This window comes from Camelina sativa, chromosome 6 (genome assembly GCF_030686135.1).
Source record: "Camelina sativa cultivar CO46 ecotype springtype chromosome 6, ASM3068613v1".
Taxonomy (NCBI): Eukaryota; Viridiplantae; Streptophyta; class Magnoliopsida; order Brassicales; family Brassicaceae; genus Camelina; species Camelina sativa.
This window is the reverse complement of record NC_141885.1, coordinates 23923771-23944775: the sequence shown is the minus strand read 5'-3', so window position 1 is coordinate 23944775 and position 21005 is coordinate 23923771. Positions and strand designations below refer to the sequence as shown.

The 21005-nt window shown below is 33.6% G+C and overlaps 3 protein-coding genes and 1 pseudogene across 6 annotated transcripts; 3 read left to right on the top strand and 1 right to left on the bottom strand.

Annotated features, from left to right (window-relative positions):
* Positions 1–2370: 2370 nt before the first annotated feature.
* LOC104792637 (WEB family protein At2g38370-like) lies at positions 2371–5007 on the top strand. Of its 2 annotated transcripts, XR_015559417.1 has the most exons (3): positions 2489–2777; positions 3219–4759; positions 4964–5007. XR_015559417.1 is itself a non-coding variant. In XM_010518828.3 (2 exons), exons 1-2 carry the CDS (start codon positions 2595–2597, stop codon positions 4632–4634), a joined length of 1599 nt encoding a protein of 532 aa, XP_010517130.1. In that variant the 5' UTR covers positions 2371–2594; the 3' UTR covers positions 4635–4962. The 2 variants fall into 2 exon arrangements, 1 of the variants encoding a protein (XP_010517130.1); XM_010518828.3 differs by lacking the exon at positions 4964–5007 and having other exon boundaries at positions 2371–2777; positions 3219–4962.
* A 1451-nt stretch (positions 5008–6458) lies between these two features.
* LOC104792636 (PRA1 family protein B4) lies at positions 6459–7588 on the top strand. The gene has a single exon (XM_010518827.3). The coding sequence runs from the start codon at positions 6592–6594 to the stop codon at positions 7252–7254; it is 663 nt and encodes a 220-aa protein (XP_010517129.2). The 5' UTR covers positions 6459–6591; the 3' UTR covers positions 7255–7588.
* A 2230-nt stretch (positions 7589–9818) lies between these two features.
* LOC104792633 (dehydration-responsive element-binding protein 2E pseudogene) lies at positions 9819–10752 on the top strand (annotated as a pseudogene). Its single transcript, XR_015559416.1, has one exon. The product of XR_015559416.1 is annotated as a dehydration-responsive element-binding protein 2E pseudogene (transcript).
* Positions 10664–13988, bottom strand: LOC104792634 (protein DETOXIFICATION 44, chloroplastic). Of its 2 annotated transcripts, none has more exons than XR_015559415.1 (13): positions 13437–13792; positions 13233–13342; positions 12980–13135; positions 12752–12873; positions 12505–12640; positions 12197–12310; positions 11998–12098; positions 11744–11907; positions 11530–11601; positions 11333–11449; positions 11158–11253; positions 10949–11070; positions 10664–10871 (listed from the first exon to the last, which is right to left on the bottom strand). XR_015559415.1 is itself a non-coding variant. In XM_010518825.3 (13 exons), exons 1-13 carry the CDS (start codon positions 13667–13669, stop codon positions 10811–10813), a joined length of 1587 nt encoding a protein of 528 aa, XP_010517127.1. In that variant the 5' UTR covers positions 13670–13988; the 3' UTR covers positions 10664–10810. The 2 variants fall into 2 exon arrangements, 1 of the variants encoding a protein (XP_010517127.1); XM_010518825.3 differs by having other exon boundaries at positions 12214–12310; positions 13437–13988.
* Between the last annotated feature and the right edge of the window lie 7017 nt (positions 13989–21005).

Below are 21005 nucleotides of genomic sequence, written 5' to 3'. Positions count from 1 at the left end.
CGATTCTTTTGACTATGCTGTCTATTCTTATTTGCACATAATTTTTAGTTTATTATTGTTTGGTTGTATTTGTCGCGAGCTGTAATTTTCTTATAACTAACTCCATACACTTGTATGGCATGGACTTTAACTTACTAAAGTATCTGCCCATATATATTCTTCTCTTTCTATAATTTATATTATTTCAAGACATACATGATTCCTTCTGAGAATTGAATTCGCATTATTGGGGTTGATAAGTAATTTATATATAACCGGCACAAATTTCAACTGTGCTACGAAAATTGAAATTGTACGATATTGAAATCAAATGTGGATTCATGTAGGGTCGCTAAAGATATGGCTGTTGAATCATGTTAAACGTAACTTATGTCTATGTACAAGTTATCTATAATATCATCATGTAAGAAAATATGTTTTATTACTGACGTCTTCTTGTTGATGTCTGGATTTTTATTAGAGAATATTTGTATCTTTGAAAAAGATGCATGGAAAACAACATATGGAAAAAAAAAAAAAAAAAAGCGATTTAAATCTGCGAGCGCCAATGTTATTCTCTTCATAACTTTATGTTACATCGACGAGTGTCAACATTTACATAGGTAGGATCCATAGAGCCATTTTAACCTGTTATTGTTTGGAGATACTTAAAAGCTTTGATAAGTGATAACCATGCTCTATTACACTAAAATACGGCGTAACCATAAATCTCTTGTAAACCTGAAAGATTTATGTAAATTTGTGTGTAGACATGTGATCAAATCTATCATTAGTTTCAAAGAATGGAACTTCTTGTACCTCTGATCAGTTTCAACTTTTTGAGATGTAAAACTATTTAAATCAACTTAAAACGTGGATTGGATTTCTAAACTAAGCATCAAAAAAAAATAATAATAAACCGAGATATTACTAGAATAATGAATTTGGTCATTTTCAAATGACTTTTTTTAAAACCATCTTACTTCCAAATATATTTCAAAGGAATGTTTTTATAGACGGGGGTACATAATTTGTATTCGAGATATATGATGTTTACTCGTAGAACCTTCCTAACAACGATTGTTTTTCCTAATTGACAAATTTTTTCAAACTCTATTTTTTTCCCCCTAAAAACCAATGTACTGTATCCTCAGAAGTCACACACCATCATAAACCGATAAATAATACAAATCTTGTCCAAGATAATCTAATATGAAATAACAGAGTTACCTAATACATATATCATTTCATACGAGCCCATACACAAGACGCTATGGTTAACCTAATCTAATACTTTAGCTCCTTGTCTTTTCTTCTCATTTATGACTAAGATTAAAAAACGGACAAATGCTTAAACCGAAATTAAATCGAAATCTTTTTGTTTCATAAAGTAGGAATGCAAGTAAAGGGAAATTTAAAAAAAAAACATTCGAAAGCGTTAGTCATTCCTGAAAACAAGACGAAAGCAAAGATAAAAGAGAAAGAAACAACATGAAAAATATTAGTCTAATGGGTTGAACAAAAAGAGGAAAAATCAAACAAAAGATGGACAAATATTTGACGACACTCTACATAGCTCACTTTTATTTGTTTTCACCTTTTAGGTGAGAAAATGTACTAGAAGTTTAATCCTGTAGACAAAAAGACCTGTGTGTCGGGCACACGTTATTATCAAGACTTATATTTTTCTATGAAAGCTAATACTCACCTAAAAGATAACAAATATGATATTTTTGTGTTCAGATTCTTGCCAAGTTGTTACTCGAACTCTTCACCCCATTTTATTATTTACTCGAACTATCTTCTTGGTGGTTTGTCAAGACTGTTTTCCGGATTATCAGTAAGGTTAGCTAGAGCTCATATTCGAACGTAGCTTCTTCCTTGGCAATAAAGATTGGAATTCAAAGTACTTGAAATTGTATCTCATCCAATCACTAAGACCACATGATGAATTTACTTAAACACAAAAATAATCTCTGGTCATTTCCGCAAACATACTAACTTACAAAAATCAGTCATAGCCAACTAAGTTAATACGGAAATGCACACATAGTTTAGTTATGAGAGAAAAGGTCCAACCAAGGGACTAGCCAAATAACCGGAAATAATTGAGAGACCAATGACTCGATTTGCCAATTAACCGGAAATTAATCAACAATTTGTTTCGTTATTATTTAAATAACTATTTTAATCAGAACACATAATCTTAGAAAAATTGTTAGATCACTTTTCTATTCTAGCCGATCTGATCACAATCAAAATGTTTAGATGGGTTTTAACTATTAGCAGTTTAGAAGAGAGTGCCTCAATTAAAGTAAAGGAACTACGCGAAATTTTTGGCTTATTTCAAATTTAAACGGAGAAATAATTGTTATTTTTGCTTAAAAAAACAGAAACGGATAGGTGACTTTACAACACTGTACACGAGACGAGACGAGACGAGACGACCGTGGCGTGTGTTCCGACACGCCTTTATCGAACCAGTTTCAATTTACAAACACAACACCCAAAAGACTTTTTGGTTCCATCCTCTGCATTTCTCTCTCTTCCACTTCACTCTCTCTACTTCTGCTTCTCTTTCGTCTTTAGCTTTTTTTTTTTTTTTTTTTTTCTCTATGGCCGAATCCCTAGAACCCGACACTGTGTTAGAGCCGGTGAGTTTGAACCCTGACTCGGATCTCTCCAATGGCCGAGCCGAAATCGACACTTCAGCGCCTTTCGAGTCTGTGAGAGAAGCAGCCACTCGATTCGGCGGTTTCGGTTTCTGGAGACCTAACAAAGTCCCAGAAGCTTCTCAGGTTTCTCACTCTCTCTTTCTCTATCTCCCCTCACTTGTTTCAGAGTCTTTTCTTTACATTTTGTCTAGGAAAAAGTGATTTTTAGGGTTTTTACTGTTGTTAGTTGATTAAGCGTGCTTGACATTGCTGTTGTTTGGATCGACAAAATGTTATCATCAGATTTGGGAATTGATGTTTAATGATGTTTGGTTCCTGTCTTTAAACCCGACATTATGATGATGATGATGATGATGATACTTGATTTCCCTTTCATGTTTAGCAATAATGATGAAGAGATTATAAGAAATTTGTTCATTACCTACAATATTGCAACCTGATTTTATGGGTAGTAGCTGCGTAAAGTCATCACATTGGTGTTCTGTATCATAGTTCGAAGTGTCAAAGTTGGTTACAATTGGTATATGTAAGGTAAAGTCTCTGTCTTTCTTACATTGGTGGCAGGAAAATGTGGAAGAAACTGATATCATTGAACTCAAAGCACAAGCTGCTGAGCTACAGAACGATCTGATTTTGAAAGAAAGCGAGACACTTGAGGTGTTGAAGGAGCTTGAGGCGACTAAAGCTACTGTTTTAAAGCTCAGCTCAAAGCTGGAGCAGAGGAATGAAGCTTATGAGGAGGATACATTGAGAGAAGAAGTTCACGGTCATAGCAAGCCAGCGGGTCTGGTACTGAAGGATTTAAATCAGGCAAAGATGAATTTGTGCAAGATTGCAAGTATACGCGAATCTGTGGAGCAGCTGAAGAAGAAACTGAATGAGGAGAGGGCTGCACTTGAGAAGACACGTGAGAGACTTATGCAGAAGTCTCTCAAGGTGATTTCTTTAGAGGAAGAGGAAGTGAGAGTTCGATTTGGAAAGGAGGGGGAAACCAGCGAGAAAGATCTTGAGAATAATGCGTTGGGAATGTTGAATGAGGTTCAAAGACTGAGCGGTGAAGCTCAAGAGGTCAAGGAAACAGGAGAGAATGCACAGTCTGAAGTTGTGAAAGCAATGGCTGAGATTGAATGCACGAGAGACAAGATTAGAACAGCTAAGATAAGGTTGGTGGCTGCAAGAAAGATGAAGGAAGCGGCAAGAGCTGCTGAGGCGGTTGCAATCGCAGAGATTGAGGCTGTTACTGGATGTAAAAACGCTGAAAAAGCCAAGGCTGTAACTATCTCTACTGAAGAGTATGATGTGCTTGCTCGTAGTGTTAGAGATGCAGAGGAAGAGGCGAGGAAGCGAGTGGAAGATGCAATGTCGAGAGTTGAAGAAGCGAATGTTTCAAAGACGGATGTTCTTAAGAAAGTAGACGAAGCGGCTCAAGAAATTGAAACCAGCAAGAGGGCATTGGAGGAAGCAGTGGAGAGAGTTGACGCTGCAAATGCTTCAAAGATGGAAGCAGAAGAGGCGCTGCGAAACTGGCGGTCATCAGAGAATGGACAGAGGAGAAGATTATCTTCTTCGGTGAACAACACTTCCAAGTTCAAGAGCAAAAGAGAGACAACGCGTCTGATGGATGTAAACGGTCTGAATCTGGCATACGATGCTTTTGAAGGGTCATCATCATCTTCGTCAGTTCCTGTCTTGAAGCCAACAATGTCAATTGGGCAAATACTCAGCAAGAAGCTACTTCTTGCAGAGGATTCAGATATGAATGTTGCTAGCGAGAGAAAGAAAATGTCCTTGGGTCAGATGCTGGCAAAGAATAGCAGTAGTGATAAAATTGTAAGCAAGAGGAGTGATGGGAAAGAGAATGGAAAATGGTCGGCGACTCGAAAGAGAAAGAGCTTCGGATTTGCTAAGATCTCTGTGTTGTTGAACAAAGACAGCAAGAATAAGAAGAAGAAGAAAAAGATAGCTTTGAACTTGAGGTGATAGAATGATTCAGTGTTTTTTAGTGCAAGGAAAAAAGTGAATCAAGTGTTTATCATTATGCTAATCTCAGCTATCTAATCCCAGGACGTACGACCATATATATTAGCCTTGATAGAGAAGATGAGGTGTGGAAATTTTCAGCCATTTAAGTTCTATTATTACAGAGGTCTCTTTTATATCCTGAGAGCTTACATAAGAGGCATAGAACAATTAGTTAAGAAGTAATCTTAAAAGTGTAGAGTCTTGGTCAAATGAGCTTGGAGTCTTTTTCTAACGGTATGACTTTGGTGCGTTTACTAAACATTGAAATTGTTGGAAATTTTGTATAGCTGCAGTATGAGCCACATGCATATGTAGCGATTGACACTTGCAACTCTGAGCATATATTCACATGCCACACGAATTTCACAAATTGCCAAGACCATGGATGTGAATATGGTTATGAATTATAATGATACAGTTACTGTAAATTAATGAACTGTAGCTCTGACACCTCCTCAAGGCAAATCTCAGCCATGGCGAAATCGCTTGTCCAGGAAGAGATAGGTTTCGTCGGAGGTCTATATTAGGGTTTAGATCTTGATATGATATTTTTATTAGTACCACACAATACAGTTTATATAACAAACTAGATTTTAACCCTTTCTATTATAATTTCTATTTTATTTGTTAAATATTGAATGTTTTGTAAAGATAGGAATAATTAAATTTTCTAGTTGTTGTGCGGCTAAATATTTATATTATTTTTTAATCCGCAATATATTTCATGATTATTTGTTTGTTATATTTAGTTTGTTTTGTTGAGTGTTTGAGATTCTATTTTGATTTTTAATTATTTTAACAAAAAATAAATAATCTAAATACATAATCAGTAATTATACGTTGTGATTAAATCACATCTTTCCTAATGATTTAATACAATCTTAGTTAAATCAATTTGATTTTATGTCAAATATTATAATATTAGTAGTGTTGTTAAATAATTAAATGAGGATTTAATCCGTGTTAACACAAATTTAATAATATTTTATTAATTTCAACATTTTCTCTTTATAAATCATCTACTATATAACCACATTATATAGTATTTTTTAATTTTTTAATTTTACATATTCATAATAATTAATTTTTTATTATGTTTATATATGTTAATTATGATATTTAAATAATTGTCAATCGAACTTTTTCTTACGTTAAGAATCAAAGCTCACAGATTTTAGAAAACAAAACGAGAATCAAATTGTTTTTTTTCTTTGTTTACGAAAGATTCAGATATAGAATATCTTCAAAACACAACATAATATATGGTTAAATATATGATAGTTTTTGTTTCCATATTGATTGCTAATTGAAATGAAATGTAAAATATTTAGGAAACAAAATCTGGAGAAATGTTAATTTTGGAAATTTTTTGAGATTTAATGTTGTAAATAACTTTTTAAATAAACAAAACTAAAAGGCATAACACAAAATGTATTTAAAAAATGTTAATATTGATTAGATCTTGTAAGTTATATATATAGTACTTGAAAGAGTTAAATATAGCTACATAATAAAATCTATATACAATATTGATTGATTGCCAAAATAAATTAAAATTTTCAATAGAATAGTTTTTTTAACACGAGATATTATTTTATTTGTCGGTTAACACGAGAATTAACCTAATACAAATCATAATTAAATCAAATAAAAATTGGAAAACCAAAAAAAAAAGGAGAATACTGAAAAAAAAAAAAAAAAAAAAAAAAGCAAAAAGAGTAAAATAGTCACGTTTATTGTCGGTGACCCGAAGCAACGAAAGAGAGAGGAAGGTCAACAATTTTCTCAATCCTATATATATATATAAACTAAATTCTCTTTGCATCCTTCCCTCTTTAATTTTTATTAATCCCCAAATCTTCAACCCTAATTCTTCTTTCTCTCTCAGAGATCTACCAAACTCTTGAATCTCCCAATGGCGTCCACAGCACCACCAGTTCTCCCAATCTCAAACCCCCAAACCGTTCCCTCCGCCGCTCCTTCCTCCGTCGAATCCCAACCACCGATCGCAACCCCAGCGTTTCACAATTTCGTCAACCAGATCACCGATACCGTCAAAAACGGACTCTCTAAGCGTCGTCCTTGGACTGAGCTCGCGGATCGTTCCGCATTATCTAAACCTGAGTCGATCTCCGACGCAGCTGTTCGGATCCGTAAGAATTACTCTTACTTCAAGGTTAATTACCTCACCGTCGCTACGGCCATCGTCGGTTTCTCGCTCGTCACTCATCCTGTCTCCCTCGTCTTCCTCCTCTGTCTCCTCGCTTCTTGGCTCTTCCTCTACATGTTCCGTCCCACGGATCAGCCGCTCGTCGTCTTCGGCCGTACGTTCTCGGATCGCGAGACGTTGGGGTGTTTGATCTTGTTCAGTATCTTTGTGGTTTTTCTCACCGATGTTGGATCTGTTCTTGTTTCGGCTATGATGGTTGGTGTTGCGTTGATCTGTGCTCACGGTGCTTTTAGAGCTCCTGAAGATTTGTTCCTCGATGAGCAAGAGCCAGCTGCTACCGGATTCCTCTCTTTCCTCGGTGGCGCCGCTTCTAACGCCGCGCCTGCTATTGTTGCTGCTCGCGTTTAAATGCGACTCCGATCTACCACTCCCCCCGCGTCGGTGATCTGTTTTTTTTTTTTTTAATCTTTTAATATGATTCGTTTGTTGAATCCAATATACTTAGGATTTTTTTAATCTGAAAACAATAATTTTTTTTGTACTTTGTTCATTGGCAATAGCTATTAGATGAAATATATATATATATATATATATATATCCTTTGAAGAATTTTTACTACATTGTGTTCATCTTTGCAAGTCTTGTATTTGAAGAACTGGATCTGATTTCATGTTCAAACACAAGATTCAATGGTTTGTTTTTGTTTCCATCTGTTTATTGGATCTTGTAGCCATCTTTATGATTTGTTATGACTAGGCTTTGCATGTAATAACAATCGAAATAGTCAGAGTTGGATACATGTGTGGTATGCAAGATCCATCCGAGTTTTTTCACGGGTTTTTAAAAAACACTCATCACAATGCCGGGCTGTAAAAGTAAAATGCTTCCCGATGAGCAGCAGAGCAATGTCTACATTGTTGACTACCACGCACTTGACTTGGAATCGACTAGCACACATAATTTTTGGGGGCGGAGCAGATGCGGTTCACAAACAATTCGATGAGAAGCTTTGTGGGTGTACTCGAGTCCGGCCCATTAGAAGCTCGTTTTGCTTCTCATGCAGTCTAGTTCGCCCAAGGCACAATGTCAATGTCAAATCTTGATGATGTCAACGACCTTCAATATCGATGGGAAAAGATTATGTAACTTCTTAAGTTTTTAACATGTCTTTGATCTAGCCGTGCCACGAAAAGAAGAGATAACATTTGCTGATATCTTATTTCTGTTTACCAATCAAAAATACTTTAAAACCGAGACTTGAACCCTTTTACTTCATTCACCGCAAGCAGTATTTTAAAATGATTGGGAAAAGTTAAAATACCTATTAGGAAAAAAAAATTGAAGTGGAAAATATCAAATTGGTGGCTTACAAGTTACAAACTTAAGCCAACACCTTTTAAAGAAGCTTTCTGTTAAAACTGAATTGTTTCTTACCTAAAATTTATACTATTGGATAACAATCCACCACCTTAACAAAAGTCTTTCTTTTTCTAGAGTTGTGGCTTACGGTATAATCCACCATTTTGACGTCTTCCATCAATAGAATATTCGTGGATTACAAAAATTCAAAGTCTTATTCGCCGAGAAATCTAGTATTACAAAAAGCAAAATAAAATCGAAAGTTGCATTGACCTCGAAAACCAGAACCTCGGTAAACTAGGATTTGTCAATGCCAATGACTTGCAATTTGTTTCCTTTAGTTAGGACTTGGGCGCGCATTTTCATCGAGCTTAACGAATTCTTCAGTAACCATGGAATAGTAACAATTTATTAGCTTGTGGAGTATTTTTTATTTAACAGATTTGTCTTAAGATCTAGTTTAATAAAAGATATATATATATATATATATATATATATATCTTATTATATATTTGTAAACCATAATAATGGAGTCACCAAATAAACCATATAGTTTTCAGAACATTTAGTGTGAAACAAAGAAAAGAAAAAGGGACACCATTGCCAGAACTCAGAAATAAATAAGTAGAAGATGTCAAATTTGTTAGCTTGCAGCGTAAGCCAAAAACCCTGAAAAAGGAACATTACCCAAGATTTCATACTACAGTAAAACCTCTATAAATTAATAATGTTGGGACTAAGACATTTTATTAATTTATAGTAATATTAATTTATCTATAAATTAATAATTATTATTTTATAGTATAAATTAATAATTATTAATTTATATATAGATATTTTTAATTGTTTCTTTTTAAAAAAATTATGAATTGGAACAACTATAGCAAAATAAGATTAAACTTTCGGATGTTATAAATTTTATGGTTTAGAAATTGAACTTGTAATATTGTAATATTTAGAAAACACTATTTACAATAAATTACAAATATTAATCTGTCAAATTATCAAATTGTAAATGATGCATATCTAAAAATTAAAATTTTAAATTTTAATTATTTGTATGACATGTTATAAAATATTTTAGAGATATTATTATAGGTTGAAAATACAACATTACAATTGTTCTATAGAATTGAGTTTTAGGAGAAACATACACTATTATATCAGTATATATATATATATATATAAATTTACATAATTATTAATTTATGATATTATTGGAAGCATATTTTATAAGAAGATTTCGAAAAAATTATTATCTTATTATTTTATCGAGTATTGTTAATTTTTACATTAACGCGATTTAGGATTAGCAAAATTTATTAATTTATAATGTTTATTAATTTATAGGGTATTAATTTATAGAGGTTTTACTTTATTTATATTTTTTCGGACTTTTATTAATTAAGAAAATTAATATTCAAAGTCTTAGTCGCAAAGAAATCTATGCACCCAAACAACAAAGACCAAAAGGGTATTTGATGACGGCGCATACCAGAATTACCTAAACTGGGGACTCGCCACGTGTCCCGTAGCCGTACATTTTAGTTGTCGTCTGCACCACGCGTGTTCTCAGAGGGTATATCTAGATAAGTGTTCCCACCTTCCTTAATTTTCTGACGTCTCTTAATGCTAAATGGTGAATACTAGGCCAATCTATTTAGACCCAACTTTTTAGTTTATTTTGTTTTTGTGTTCTACGATGGAAAAAGAAGAAAGCGGATCAAAACAGAGATACTCAAGAAGACGAAGAAGAGCAGTTGAGCCAGTGGAAGCGACGTTACAGAGATGGGGGAAGGAAGAGGACGGGGAAGGGTTGGAGAGGGTTCGCAGGGTTCAAGCGAAAGGTTCGAAGAAAGGTTGTATGAGAGGTAAAGGAGGACCAGAGAATCCTGTTTGTCGGTTTAGAGGTGTTCGACAAAGGGTTTGGGGGAAATGGGTTGCTGAGATACGTGAACCAGTTAACCACCGTGGTGCTAACTCGACCCGTAGCAAACGGCTTTGGCTTGGAACGTTCGCTACTGCTGCTGAAGCAGCCTTGGCTTACGACAGAGCTGCTAGTGCCATGTACGGTCGCTACGCCCGGCTAAATTTCCCTGAAGGTCTTCTAGAAAATGGGCCTGGTGGAGAAATGAAGAAGAGCGATGGGGCGGGGAGTTCTGGAAGCTATTGGTTTGAACCTGACAACGTATCTGAAGCCCCTGATGGCGTGTTAGAAACAAAAGATGAGAAGGACTATTTACTCTACGACAACGGTATCGAGCTTGGCCAAGACAAGATTGAGAACCTTGATCTTACTGATACCAAGATGGTGGAATCAATGGTTTACAAGAACCCAGCAGTAAAAGTAGAGGAAGGTTACAGCTTTGATCGATTCGAATTGGATAGCGGATTGTTGTACAATGAACCTGGAGGCTCCAGTTATTACCAGGGAGGTGGATCTGATTCGTATTTGGAGTTTTTTAGCTTCTAGCTAGGGTTTTAATACTGTATTGATATACTGTAAGATTATGTACTGTTAGTTAATTCCATTTCCATTATTCTTAAGAGTCACGCATCATACCACAAAAATGTTGAAGCAGAACAGGATCATGATCGATCCGTTTCATTTTGGCTTCTCTGGGGTAGACCACAACATTTTCCATGGACCGGTTCTTGTCCCTAATCTGAAACATAACGTAACATCCTTAGAGGAAAGTTGTTTTGACGTGGTTGAAACTAGAATGGTCTTTTTAACTGTTACCTCCAGGTTCCAGCAACCAACCGCAACGCCATGAAGAGGAACAAACCCGCCCAGATCCCGGCAAGGCCAAAGGTTGGTGCAGCCACAAGCATGAACAATGAAGATATGAATCCAACAATCACCTGTTTCAAAACAAGAAATTTATCGAGTTATGTTAGGTAAAGAAAGTAAGAATTAAACCACCGAACTGATGAAGAAGAAAGAGAGACCATAGAGTAAGCAGCAAATCCAAAGTCAGAGACACCATAGTAGAGCCCATCCAAAACAAACGCTAGAGCATTCACTGGTTGAGATCCAGCCACAAACTGCATCATATAGCATTATTTAGATATTGTCTGAGACTACCCTTTCAAACTCTCTAGAGATTATAAGATAAGATCTTACCAAGGTCCCTGACAAAGCAATCTTTAGAACCTCCGAGTCCGTTGTGAATAAACTTGAAAATGGTTCGAAGGTGATGAACAATACAGCAGCCAAACCAGTTCCAGTTGCTAAACCCACCTATTTAAATATTGCAAGTATAAATATAAAGCTGAATTTTATGCAGTAGAATATAAACAAAAGATGCTACTGAATCGTACTTGAAGGACTCCGAATAAAACTTCCCGGGCTTGTTTATATTCTCCTTGAGAGAAAGTGGTTGCAAGAAGACTCTGAAAATAGAGGTAGAAAATATAAGTGAAAAAGTTCTCCACATAACGTAATCATGCATCATATCAGCGGGATTCTAATATTTCAGTAACATTTTGCTCGAAACGATCTATTTTGAAGTTGAGTTGCTAAAAGATAATAAACCTGTGCAGCAATGGCTAAAGCATCGGTGAGTAAAGAGACAGCCAACCAGATTTCCAAAACGATTTGATGACCAGCCATTTGAGTAGGTCCATTCTGAGCTGCTAACGAAGTAGCCAATGTGAACGGCACTAGCAGTGCCACCGTTCTACCAATCAGAAGCCCACCTAAGCATGAATCAATATATATATCATCTAGTAGCTTTGCATTTTGCGTTTGAATCGTTTATAAAAACTCGAAAATGTTTGAAGAGATACCTGATTTGAGGTATTGGTTGGCTCTTCCCACTTTGATTTGAGGAGAAAGCAAAACCACATTCTCATTCAACTTCCACAAAAGAATAAACGCAATCAAGTATCTGAAGAAACATTAACAAGTGAGAAAAAAAAGTAAGAAGCCACACATTAAGATAAATATGCTTATTAGAAACCGAGTCTACTAGTATCAAAAGATTACCACATATTTGGACGTACTCAGAAATCACAGTAGCAGCCGCAGCACCAGAGATACCAAAACCAAGGACAAATATCAGAATTGGATCCAATATCGCATTAAGTACATTCCCCGCAACTGTTGATCCAAAGTTTTACCATATCAGAGACAACGTATGTGGAACTACTAATGCATATCCGGTTCTATGAATACATTCAGATTACAAAAACTGGAAGATGAGTTTTTGGCAAAATGTTGGCCATACTTCTATTTCAGTAGATCCATTCATGCGTAAATACAAGAAGATAAAGAGATGGTTGTGCAATACTTACCAACGGCATATAGAGGCGTCGTTGTGTCCTTGAAACCTCGAAAAGCTCCTTGCGCAGCCAATGCAACTACAATTGGCGGTGCACCATACGCTCTAAGTCTGAGGAACTGCTCTGCTGGTATCCGCATTGGTGAATCCTGAAAAAATTACAAATCGAGAGAGAGAGAGAAAGATCACTTATACGAAACATCAAATATAACAAAGCTTAACACACGTTTGTATGTTCCAAGAGAGGCTTAAGACATTACAAAAGGTATAGCCATGACGTCCATCAAGAAATCAGAGCCAAGAGAGAGCGCAATCGCCTCAGCAATACCAACTCCAGCAGCAAGAAGTAAGGATGTTGAAACAGAAGGCAGCACTTTCTTACCTTAAAACCAAAATCAAACAACAGATTCAAAGTAAGAACCAATCTTTGGAACAAGACAGTAACCCATTTTACATTAAAGCTTTGAAAGAAAGAATATATAAACTACCTGTTTCCGTAGAATCATCATCAACGTCTTTATCAGCAATGGCTTGCTCCTCCGCAACAAACGATGTAGTGACATTTAACAAAGGAACATTGAAGAGCTTCGACACCAAATTGAATACAGAAACTGAAACTCCTACCGCAGCTAATTCTGCAGAACCTGTAACATTACATATGGATGTAATAGTAATGTTAAAAATGTGATTTTTATTTCGAAAATGTGAAAATTGAAAAACCAAAACAAAGAGACATGTTACCAATATGGCCAACGAAGGCAGTGTCGACAAGAGATGTAATAGGATCAGCAGCTAAAGCTAATGCAGCAGGTAATGCAATTGACATTATCTCCATTCCAATTTTACCAATCCTAAAACCCCCAATACATAAGAAAAAATTAGGAACCAGAACAAAAAAATATAGATAACACAGAAGCAGCAGCATTGGGTTTTTTATTGACGAACCCAGGATCCGGTTTGTGATCATGATCCGGTTTAGGAGAATCCACTAGATTCTGCTGTTTCTCCGGTCGACGAGAAGAAGCGGTGACGGCGGGAGATTCATCGGGAGGCGAAGATTTACAGACGATTGATCTTCGAATCGATGGATTAGGGTTCTTAGATAAAGTGTGAAGTTTTGAAATTGAGGGGGATCGAAGAGGAGAGAAACAGAAGGAGGAGGCTGCGACCGCCGCCATTGCGGAGAGAACGAGAGACGGAGAAAAATCTCGGCGGAGGAGGAAGAAAGATAACCCAAAACCACCACATGTTTGTTTCACTCTCTTTTTAATCTATCTTCTTTACTAACTGATTAAACGGTCGGGTATGTGTTAACTAGACTGTATCTTGTACTTGGACCTTTCATGGGCTTTTCAGTGGGCTTTTAAATAGCTTGTTTGTTTTTTCCTTTTCCTAGTAAAAAGTAATAGTGAAACACCCATGCATTTTCATAGTTATTTTATCAGGGAATCTCACAAATAATACCCTTGAATATCTCATACTATATACTATACGATTGAGCAGAGTTGGAATTGAATAGGTCCGTCTAAAGAATGATAGAGGAGCATTGTATTTTGAAGTCAGGCTTTTTACATCGTAAATTGGAGCGTTAGTTGAAAGAATTAAATTGAGAGAGTAGTGTTGCGACGCCGTGCAGCATCAGCAAGGCAAAAGCCTCACATGACTTGCGGTCCCAGCAACTACATTAACAGAAGAAGACACCTATACGGCTATACATCCTCTCTCTCTCTCTCTCTCTCTCTCTCTCTCTCTTTTTTCTTTTTTTTTTTCTTTTTTTTTATCCGGTACGAGTTACCCAAAATGTAGACGGTAGACCTATCTATCTTTTTTTTTTTTTTTTTTTTTTTTTTTTTTTTCCCTTTTTTTTTTACTTCATTTGTTTTCCGTATACCTGGATTATGCACGCTAAACATACAGTAACACCAGTAACCATACGGCAAATATCAAACTATATATTACACTATTACAGTAACATAACATTCGTAATGATTGGTGATAAAAAAAAAAATGGACCAATCCGACAACGGTCGTTAATTCAACTTTATCAATAATGTAAGTTTGTAAGATACATATGTATTACTTAATATTTACCAGAATCAGTTTCTCCTACGATTATTGTTATAAGATTAAACTTGTTTCACACCGAAGATGCTAGTAGACTTATCTGATTACCAATCATAAGAATGTTATTATTGTTTTATAAAATACCTAAAATATATATATATTTAACAGTAAATATTGATATAGAGTCATCCTTGGTAATTGTTATTATTGAGAAATAGATAATTGTGGTTGAAAGTTCAGTTTAAAAAAGTTTTTGTTTAAAGAAAAATTGTTGTGTGATTTATTTGTTTAAACTTTATAAACCTGAAAAGGGTGGAGAGAAAGAGATTGTGGTTTTATGATGAATAATTGTTGTTTTTGTAAAGAAAAATAATTAATTAGTAGCTAATAAATTTAAAATATAAGATTATAAATAAATATATATATATATAAATTATGAATAATATATGGAGAAAGTGAACACTCATAATTATTAATTAAAAATTATGAGTTGTTAAACTGAGAGTGATTTTAGAACTTTTTCATTAATTTTTTGAGGTGTGTTAGAAAAATTTTAAGAACTAATAGCATAAAATTTATTTATTTTAATTTATTTTGAAATTAAAATGTTTTTTTTTGTTATGCCAAATAGAAAAGAAGACTTTACCATTATTCTCGTATATTATGTATTATACTTCATTTTTAAAATTATGAATTATTGGTTTAGACCTACTACATTGCTATCAATATGTTATAACTACTGTAATTTTGAATATAAAAATAAGGTAAGAAATAGATTAAAATTAGCAAAACATAAGGAAAATATGAGCAAAACATAAGAAAAATATGATAGCAAGAATAACAAGAACTTGATAGTTTTGTTCCGAAAACACAATGAAACTAGTCATTGTGTGAAAAAAGAGTGTTGCTTCTATGGAAGAGCAATCAAAGCGTGAATAAGCAAAGATGATAAAGTTTTTATCTGAAAACTCATCTTTAACAGTAAGCGAGTGGTAGACACTCTATGTGATGTAGTGTATCCAAATTCAAACCAGTCCAGTCTTTCTTAACCCCTAACCGAGGTTAAACCAATCTTATTTTAGGCGGTTAACTTTTAATGTGCATTTTGGTTTCTAAAACCTTAAGTTAACACTGAATTTTAATCTCCAATAGAGACATTAGTTACGCGATTTATGGTCGCATTTGGTATATAGTCTCCGGCAAAACTTTACATATTGTTTACTAAAATCAAATTAAACCACATAAAGAGATTAGTGAGCTAACACTAATTTAAGGATGCAATCCATCTTTTTCTCGGTTATTGAATGACTCTTTTCACTTCGTGGACCACTACAATTTGATTTAAATAGTTAAAAAAAAACTGTCAATTTATATGCAAGTAAAATCAAACCGTAATTAAGACCCTGAAGTATGCTGTTTCAAACTTTTCTAACTATATTTTTATTACATATTTTTGGAGGAACGATGTTTAAAGAAACGGCTCAACTAACAACGCTATTCGAGAGTTATTTTCAATTCAATCAAAATTTTATATTTAGCGTGCTACATTACCATTGTATTATATAAATGTCAAATAAAAACATTTTATCATGTTTACTAATGCCAGATTAATAGTTACAGTATTGATTATAATGTTGAGAACCAACTCCTATAGTAAACAGTCGTTCCCATATATCATCGTTTATACCTCCTTTTCTTGTTGTCTATCATATCAGCAATGCACTTTGTGAGATTAATTGGTTGTGTAGATCAGTCCCAATTTTCTAAATAGACATGTCTAGTAGACTAGTATTAGTGGCATAGACAGAAAAAAAAAAAAAAAAAAAAAAAGTCTGTCACTAAAATTCATTGTGAATGGTTATTTTCTCCAAAACCCAAAAGGCCAAAACAATGTTACAGGTTGCAATCTTCGCAACATAATGATTGTCACAATGAAATTCCAATTACAACCCATCATAAATTCATAATGCATTAATTCTTCGCTGTTTATTAGTAACAGTATAAGAGTAATTAAGTAATTGAATAGTGAGGTCACAAAAAAAAAAGTAATTGAATAGTGGAATATGTTTTTCTCCTTATAAAAAATCAAATATCTCTCATCGTAGTATATCATATTTTTTTTTTGATTGGAATCGCAATATATAATATTTACGTTGAAACATTTACACAGATCGTTTTTTAATAAATATTTTCTTATTCGTTTGTAAAGCGAAACTCTAATTAGTAGAGAAAGTGAGAAACAAACATGTCTATCAAATGAGAAACTGAAATGTTCGTAAATTACTTGTGAATTCGATTTGTATGAATATTACAGTATTTTCATGCAATAAACAGATTAATACAGTATTTATGTACGTATTTGTGTGAAGAAGGGAGTGAAAACGTGGAAGAAGATATATGTAATGGAAAATTTTAAAATGAACAACCTATAAGAAAAAATAAATGATAACTGTGTATATGCATGTTGGTCCACGTGGTTCATGCAGAGCATATCTGTTCCCCACTTACCCTGACCCCAACCACAGGCATAAGTAAGTAAATCCTAAAACAAATCTTAAAGAAAATGAAATTTTGATATTGCAACTTTGGTTATAGTAGCATATCCGTTGGATGTGACCTACTTTATAATGTAAAAATAGTGGCGTTTTACCTTTTTCAGAATAATTGGTTTATAAAGTTTGGACCGACATTAATTAACTAATTTTTTTTTAACCAAAACGGTATAATAACAACACTAATCATTCCAATTATTAAGATACAGATGAAACCTACCCGACGGTGGACTCACTTCACCGGAGAAAAAAAGACTAAAGATGAGATCCTTCTTTTCTCTTCATGATGTGTTTGAGACTAATACTAACTTTTCTTAGTTTGCAAAAAAACAAAACAAAAAAAGAGATAGGAAATAGGATACTTTAATGAAGGCGATATGAAAAGAACTAAAATAAAACACTACAAAGATTTAATTTCCGAAGTGGTTTCAGGCGTTACGGCTTTGCCTTTTTGCATTGTAGTAAGAAGAGCCAATGAAACTCAGGATGGATAGCGCCAAATATAATCTATGTCAATAATGATCATCATGGCGCTATCCCTCCTGAGCTTTACAGATTCTTCTCTACTTCTTTTTTTGGAGCTATAGAGAATGAAGCTTTTTTTTTTTGTTCTATAGAGAGTAAGCTAAGACATGATGGAAGTGAGGAAGATGAAGGAGAAGAGAGGTATTATTTATAGACAAACGAAACTCAGGTTTGAAGGAACACACGTCATCTCCTCTTCGATAAACGTGAAATTATGACTTTGCATATTTTATAAATTACCATTTTTATATTAAATTTTACCTTTATTTGTGTGGAAAGTATTGATACTATATAGTCCAGATGTGATTATTGGATCCCGTATCAATCGTTTGACTTTATTTTCTTCTTCTCAGGTCCTTTGATTCACAGAAATGGAGGATACTTTGTTCAAATACATATTAGTATATGCTTTTGGTGACGAACAGTTGTAGTCTTGTAGATGCATCTATTACATATTTACATACTAATACATATGCTATTAATTTACTCCGGCCTTTAAGTATAAAATACTAGATATCATATTTGTGATTAATCTGGAAATATATATTTAGATACCGCATATAATTAAATCCGTTGGTCCAGCGTTCAAAATATTCGAAGACCATATTGCAAACTACGAGACTTTATACTTCTTTTCTTTTACTACAGTGGGTTAGAAAGTACTATAAAATATTAGTATTGTGATTTTAGATCGCGCTACTAAAAAACTATCAGAAAATCATTTATAAGAGTGATTAATTAGATTTTTTAGGTGAATATAAAACATCAGAGGGGGTCAACATCAGAAGGGGATATGATCCCTTCATCAACGTCAAAGAGTCTAATGACCATGACAAACCTTTCATCTGCCGAGTCCCTAGAAGATGTGCATTCAAGTAACCGTGACCTCACATGTTCCAAACAGCCTTTAGGCTTTTGTATCATAGCTCTCATGGACTACTACTTGATGTCTTATATTTCTACATTTCTAGTTAAGGCTTTGGAAAAAGCCCTTCTTTTGTATGTGGTTTGATTTGAATGAATGAATCCATATGTTTTGAACAAAAAAAAATAAAACATCAGAGGGGTAACAATTCTTGCCAAAATAGGTAAATTCTGGTAAATAGCGGTGAAGTGTGTTTTCCATATGTGTTTACAAGAAAATGATTAGATTAATGACTTTCAAGACTTTAACCTTTTTAAATTGTTGTTTGTATCTTTTTCATGCACTCCTATGAACTCCTCCTGCCGACTACGGTCGTTAAGTAGAACATGTATTCACTTGGTTTCAAAATATATATAAGTATATATGATTTTTATTCTCCAGCTAACATACAAAATTACCTAAGTTATAATGGCTTGTCGAGAAAAGAACTAACTTACAAAATGGCCTAATTTATAAATGATTTTGTCGAAAGCGCTAACCTTCACAATGATAATACTACTTAACATGTTATCATTTTAAAATTCCTTTCATTATATATTTTTTTTGTTATAAATATTCTGAAATTTGCAATTATATTTATAACTCTAACGAGACCTTTTAGCCGGAAAAAAAATAAAAGAAGAGAAAGAAACTGTAATAGCTATTATTTATCAAATGACTTGCTATTATTGTTTATAATTAACGGTGTATTGGATTTAAAAAAAAAAAACAAACATTTTTTGTATAGTTGGGTAAGTTTTGATTGCGTTTAGAAGAATTTATTACCAAAAGCCTGGATGGTTTAAGGTTAGGTTATATATAATTCTAACTCTAAAAGACTAAAACAAATGGAAAAAAAAAAATGAAAAAAGTTGTATTCATTCTTTTCAAATGATGATTATGTTCCCCTATAAAACGAATCTGAGCATTGATGAACAGCAAATTTTAAGATACATTTTCTCATAAAAGTGAGTCTGGGTGTTATTAGTTACCATATTCACATCAATCTCACATCATGCGGTGTGGTCAATGCTTTCAATAGTCCATCCCATATATCTCACTTTCATCACTACATGTTTTTTTCTAGAAATTGAAATTTATTTCCACTTATTTCTTTCTAAAAGAATGATGAAATCATAGGATTCATCACCAAATAGTTTTTCGGTTATTAAAGTGTTAAAATCTGTTCATAAATTTATACAAAATATATTAACATTCGAAAATTAGCTGATAGAATAAAAATCATGAATTTTTTTGTTATGAGTCATTTAACATCTCTAATCTTCACGTAGGTTCGTTATCTACCATCAAAAGTTTAACCAACTAAAATATGAAAAGTATGTTGTTGGAAGAAAGTATGATCATAATCTAACTATAAAAACTACATAGAAAATAAATGGTAACTTTTAATTGTATTAATAAGAGATGAGATGAGGATCCATGTACTTGTAAGTGCCTTAAAGAACTTCCAAATAAAAGAAAACAAAAACACACACAAGAATAATCAATTAGATAAATGTATATATATCTCCATATCTTTTACTGGCTGAGAATTTACAAACATTCAATCTGACATTATTCAATTAAATTTGGGTCAGCTTTTCGTTAGGTCATTATCATAGGCAACAGCCCTCAATCAATAGCCTGTTAAATAAATATCAAAAGGAAAAAAAAATGATTCTAAAATCTACATAAATACATGAAGATGAACGAATCTAAGTTGGAGTGTTATTTTTGCTATTAATACACACAGAATTCTATAGTCTCCATATTCTGCCATCTCTACACTCTTATGGTGTGACATAGAATTTACGAACATAGCATTTTAACGTATTTTACATATTTTGTAAAATCATGATGTGTTTTTGCTATTAATAACATATTTTACATATTTTACCAACACAGTATTTTAACATAAAAATCATTAGCTTCTGTTTTTTTTTGTTGTCAAACAGTTAGCTTCTGTAGTTCAGTAGTTCTGTTAGAAAATTTAAATACTAGTACAAAAGAACGATGGTTTGGGGACTTTGGGCATATCATAACCAATTTAATTTTGGAAACAAAATATGGCATTGGACCTGATCTACGAGGCCAGGTAATACATATGTTTGCAAAACTTTAAACTCCTTAGCTATTTTAATCATTCTTCTTCTTAATTTATTACCATCATAGTTTATGTAAGACTACAAACTAGGTATTCGAAACGTTTAACTTATAATCAAGTGTTTGTTTGTTTGTTTGAAAAAATTTAAAATCCTTTACGAAGCCAAGATTCATAGAATCAGAGTAGTGGGAAGCCTCCATATAAAAGGAACCAATATACATTCAAAAGTATTAATTGGCTGAAATTTTTTTGCAAAAGACATTCATTCTGACAAAACTCAACCTCATTTGATCAGCTTTTCGTTAAAATGGTCATCATCCACACAGTCTTCAATCAATGGGGTCTATTGCCAATTTATGAGTCAA